Source organism: Protopterus annectens, chromosome 8.part0 (assembly GCF_019279795.1).
Source record: "Protopterus annectens isolate FY-2018-M chromosome 8.part0, PAN1.0, whole genome shotgun sequence".
In the NCBI taxonomy this organism is placed as follows: domain Eukaryota; kingdom Metazoa; phylum Chordata; order Ceratodontiformes; family Protopteridae; genus Protopterus; species Protopterus annectens.
In genome coordinates, this window is record NC_056741.1 from 307,246,023 (window position 1) to 307,252,022 (window position 6,000).

General features: G+C 32.4%; 1 protein-coding gene across 1 annotated transcript in view; it reads left to right on the forward strand.

Moving 5' to 3' along the window:
* Positions 1-3,812, forward strand: part of NTRK1 (neurotrophic receptor tyrosine kinase 1) — a 921,476-nt gene extending 917,664 nt beyond the window's left edge. The window contains exon 17 of the mRNA XM_044079803.1: positions 2,687-3,812. Within this exon, the coding sequence (XP_043935738.1) occupies positions 2,687-2,872 (186 nt within the window). The 3' untranslated portion in view covers positions 2,873-3,812. The remainder of the gene's footprint in view (positions 1-2,686) is intronic.
* Positions 3,813-6,000: the final 2,188 nt, after the last annotated feature.

The following is a 6,000-nucleotide window of genomic DNA, read 5'->3' on the forward strand; positions in this document are numbered from 1 at the left end:
AATCAGTCCAGCACACAAAACCTGTTTCGACATGCTAGTCAATAAAAGTGAAGGTGTGTTTCACAGTAAAAAAATTTGTATTTGACATATTAACCTGTAATGATATATAGCTAGATAGAGAGTGATAAATTTGTTAACCAGATGAGTGGACTGGTCAAAGGACCATTTTCAGACACAACCAGATCAGCAGTGATTATGTGCAGGTCACTTTAAGCACCAGATAAAGCTTATACATCCACATCTAAATATGTTTTCTTCTATATATACAGAACTAAATGTAGCTATACCATATTCAATAAAATGGACTTTCAGACAAACTGCCTTTCAGATAAAATGGCATTTGGCTATTTATATTGACTGATTTCTCGTTCATTGAAACTGTTATTAGATAATGTAACATGAATCCGTATATATAAAGACATTGCTTCAAGTAATTCTAGGTAAAAATGAGAGTAAGGGGAGAAATTCAATTGGTTTGGGCTATATCTATATATAGGTCTAGTAAACAAGATTGACAGACCAAATGTTGACATCTCATACATCGTTATCTCAATATGTATGTGCAGAGGGAATTTAATGGAGCATACAACAAAGACACAAAAATACATAAAAATATACTTTCTTCCTGGGGGATTCCACCTGCATCCCCTTCCAGGGAAAGGGCACATTCCTTAACCCTGAGAACTGTTCAGTTTCACACATCTGCCAACCATCTGTTTAGTCAACTAAACTTTGTCAACTAAACAGATGTTGACTTTAAGTAACATATATATATATACAACATATATATATATATATATATATATATATATATATATATATATATATATATATATATATATATATATATATATATACGGGTCTACTTCATAACATTAAAATTTCATAATGTTGAATTTCATACCTTTGAGACCATAACATCGAAAATTCAAAACACTGAAAACCCAAAACACTGAAAACTCAGAACACTGAAAGTGTGATTAATAACATTGAAAACTACATTGCACAAGTAAATAATATCACCTCCACCTACAACAAGTAACAAACACATTTTCTACTACATTAAACCTCACTGAGGTTAGGAAATTAACTTTTTTCCACTGTAGTGTGATCTTGGAGTTGGTATATTTAATTTACGCGAGGTGTGGGGGGCAGATCCCCCCACATGAGGGGTGCAGGGGGGCTTGCCCCCCAGCAGAAATGTAGTAGAAAGTGTATTTGTTTGTCAGATTTTGTTGTAGGTGGAGAGGATGTTATTTACATATGCATTGTAGTTTTCAATGTTATAAGTAATGCGAATAGCGCGCTCTGCTAATGCGTCTGTCTCTAGTGTCATAACATAGTTAGGTAGGGGTTTGAATCCAGCAAGTGGCAAGTGTGTGTGAAGGGGGGTTAGTGTGTGTGTAAGTGTGTATGAAAGGAACATCCCTTTAAAAGGGAGGGTGGCCTAATGGTTAAGGTGTTTGCCTTACAAACACAAGGTGCAGGGTTTGAGTCTCACGAGGGATAATTAGCTAGGCTTAAAATGGTTCGCAAGAGCAGTTAGCCTAGTACTAACCTAACCTATGAATGAAGTGCACTTTTAATGTTCTGAGTTTTCAATGTTTTGGGTTTTCAATGTTTTGGGATTTAGATCTTTTGGCCTCAATGTTATGAAATTCAACATTATGAAATGTCAATGTTATGAAGTAGGTGCATACATACATATATATATATATATATATATATATATATATATATATATATATGTGTGTGTGTGTGTGTGTGTGTGTGTGTGTGTGTTTGTGTGTGTCTGTAAGTATATATCAATATTGATCGAGATATATATATATATATATATATATATATATATATATATATATATATATATAAAATATATAATGTCTGCATAAATGGATTCATGTCATGTTATCAAATGACAGTTTCAACGTATGAGGAATCATTAAGTATAAATGGTCAAAAGCCATTTTACCTGAAAGACAGTTTGTCTGAAAGTCCATTTTATTAAATGTGGCATAGCTACATATAGCTCTGTAATACAGAAGAAAAAAAATCTGAATGTGCATGAATAAGCTTTATATAGTGCTTGAAGTGACCTGCACATAATCACTGCTAATCTGGTTTGTATATACATATTGGCAGTGATTCCATGTGTTTGGTATTTTCACTTTTCTACTCAGTTGTGAAACTGTGACGTTAGTATATTAAGGACTGGCAAGAGGGCTTGCCCTAATATCAAAGTATAAAGATGTTTTTGGATACTTTTGCCTTGGTTATTTTTGATTGTATCATGTTTTAGTTATTTTGAATTCAGTTTAATGGTCTTTCAGTGAAATGGGCTTTCAGCTATTTTGATTTGTTGAGTTGTTTTCAGTGAAATGGTCTTTTAGTGAGTTGTCTACAACATATATATCTATATCTGCATCTGTTTATGCAGAAATAAGCAATCAAACAAATAAACATATAAGTATATTATTTAGTAAATGACAACATAAAAATGCCAGTCTGGATAAAAATATTTACAAGAAAATGAGCATCAAATTATGAAATCTTTATGGGTGTAAGGCTTTAGGAATTATGGACATGCTGATAAAGTAGATGGACTATTTATTGCACAGTATATTGTTCTGTATTTTTGCAATTGATTGCAAGTGATCCATAAAATGTTCTTGATATTTGCTTCTAGGCTATCGAGTGTATCACGCAAGGCCGTGAGCTGGAGAGGCCACGGACATGCCCCAAAGAAGTCTATGACATCATGCAAGGCTGTTGGCAAAGAGAACCTCAACAGAGGCTGAATATTAAGGAAGTGCACAGCAGACTACAGGCTCTATGGAATGCTCCCCCTGTCTATCTGGACATACTGCAGTAACTCACCATCTCCTCTATCCTCACTCTCGATGATAACAGTAAAGCCTTAATTCCCCAACCAGAAGCGCTAGCAGTAGAACTCCAGCACTGATGCCTAGTGGACATTGAATCTGCTTTTACATTTTTTCAGATAAATACATTTTGGAAATGACACTGTTCTGCTCAGTGTGAAGATGCTGTTACTTATTCTGGAGGAACTGAATGCAGCTTTTGCCTTAATGATGCTTGGTGTGTAAATAAGCTCATAACAGAGAAGGTAAATGATGTGCAGTCACCATCTCTTTTAAATTCTTAGAAAGCAAACTAAGGCACAAAGTTATGGGTCATTTGTTTTCACAGTTCTCAATGTTTTCTCTTCTTCTCAGTGATGAGAAAGAATATTTACCTTCACTGGTTGCTTTCTTATCTGCATATCACAGAGGATTATAAATTCTCTTACAATGCCACCAGTTGATTCTGCAAGTAGCTGTGTGACTTTCAAGACTGACCAAATGTTTTTGAAACATGCCAGCATTATAAGCACAAAGAAAAGTGATGTTATTCATAATTTTATTGAAAAATCTGAGAATCCGTTTTCTTCTTGTATTAGTTATGAAGTCCTAATGAGCTCCTCAGGTTTTTGAATTTATTGGACTTGCAGGTTTATTTGCTACCTTCTTCTAGCTAAGTGTACAGCTATGTGCAGTACTTTTTTCAGGTTAATTTGTCTAAGTGATGGTTGGAACAAAGGCTGCTCAAAATCAAATAATAAAATCAGAAATAAAAGAACCATTTACCCTGGAATCCAAACAACTATAATATACCTTATGAAGACTCCATACTCTGAGACCAGTTTTTCAAAATCAAAACTCTGGGCAAGATTCAATTAAGCCTACACTAAGTGTTCACAATATGTATTCAATAAAATTCTTAGCACATTTTTTTTTTTAAACAGCTTTATTGAAAACATTAATATAATGAACAGATATTTTGAAAAATTTGAATACATTAAGTTATTAAAATACAATATTTAAAAAAGAAAAAAATTAATACAATAAATATAATAGCACAGTAAACTATGTACAATGATGTTCACTATATATCGAATAACAGGATCAATTAATTTTAGTTTGGCAGAAGAAAACTGAAAACATAGAATAAAAGATTAAAGAAAAAGGAAAGATTACTGCATTATTCATTTATCCAGTTCTTTAACTAATAATTCATGTACATTTCTCCATTTGTATATAATTTTGTATTCCTTGTAGATTTAGATTTGATAGTTAACATTTCTAACTTAGGTATTTCTAAGAGAAGCCCTTTAAACTCTTTAAATGAGGGGACTGATAAGGAATTCCAATTTCTTGGAATTATTTTCCTGGCAATGGATAGTATAGACCAGAGTAAAGAATATTTGTTTTTATTTATACAGTCTGGGTCAGGTGTATTGAATAATACAAGTGACTTTGTAAGTATAAAATTGTCTGTAAAAACTGCTTGTAAAAAAGTGTTAACTTCTTCCCAAAATTTCTTTAATAATACACAATCATAAAATATATGATTCCAATCAGAATTTGTTACTACATTACATCTCCAACAAACAACATCTTGTTCAGTTATCTTACTCATTTTCTGAGGTGTGATGAAAGATTTATGTAAAAATCTCCATGTGAAGATTCTCCATTTAATGGAGGAAGTGGTTTTGCTGGCTGACTGAAAGAAATTAACTTTGTCTTTTTCTGAGGGAATAAAACTATCGATTACTAAAAATGAATTCCGATAGTTATCTGAATATGCATCTAGATCTTGTTTGATTGCTTTATAAATATATGATATACTATTTTTAACCGGTAAAGTATTATAAGTGTATAAAATCAAATATTGAATAAGTTTGAGTCTTAGTACATTTTTTATGCTTTTTAGTCACTCAGAAAGATTACACTGTGTCCATGTAGTCTACACTTTGTGGTAACCTTTATGAATCCCTGTCAATATTTTGTGATAACCTTTATGAATCCCTGTCAACATTTAAAGCCTCAAGACTATCAGTAGCAAAGCTAAAATTAAAAGGAAAAAGGTGCGAGTTATGGCTATCTTGTCTGTTCAGTCAGAACAGTGTACACTTAGTGTAGGCGTTATTGAAATTGGCTCTCTGTCTTGTTTTACAGGACCATTTGATAAAGTTTGTGTGAGTTTCATTTGCTTAAACTACATTATTCTTTCACTTTTCTCACAGGTTCATGATCTTGCATCTTTTTTTTTTCAGTTGTTATAATTGTTATTTGCATGTGCTCTTTCAGTTATTGCTGTGTACATTTTATTGCATGGTGAAACAGCCGTATTTTTTTTCCATTGCTGGTGCAGTTTGCCACCTTATGTAACAGTCAAAGTTCATTATATCGATCATTATATAATTCAAGGGTTGTGAGACCCTGGAGTTAGTATATTAATTTCTGGGGATTTCTTTTTTTTTTTTTTTGTTTTACATTTTGTAATCACAAATGTATCCTTTTGGATTACATTTGCAATTACTCTTGTGCAATGATTCTAGTGGTGATTAATGGTAATTACTGTTTGTTTGATGTTTTATGTTTTGATCAAACTCCCTGGTGATTATTCATTATAAATTCGTTATTTGCAGTTCAATTGCATGTTATGATTTATTTTGTTATCTGAGAAGTGCTGGTTTTGTATAAAATCTACAACATCAGTTCATTTGCATGTTGTGATTTATTTTGGTATCGGAGAAAAACTGGTTTTATATAAAACCTACAATATTATCTTTTCTCCATAGTAAACTGCAAGTCAAAGTATGACAAAGCCAGAGACAGAACACATATAGGAAAAATGTTGCCTTCTCCTTATGTGATGGAAATTGTACATACAGAATCTTGAGATGTGATAAAAATCAAACATGTCACAGCAATTTGACATTGGTCCTCTGTAGTAAACTAAGCGAGTATGACAGATGCAGACAGAAGGCATTCAGGAATAATCCTGTCTTCTCCCATATGTGATGATGTGATGGAAATTTTATATATAAAATCATGGGATGTGTTAAGAATAAAACATGTCACAATATTTTGATATTGTTTTTGTTAAGTGCCAAAAAGTAGTCACTGTATACTTTGATAATCTTGTTAATTCTCA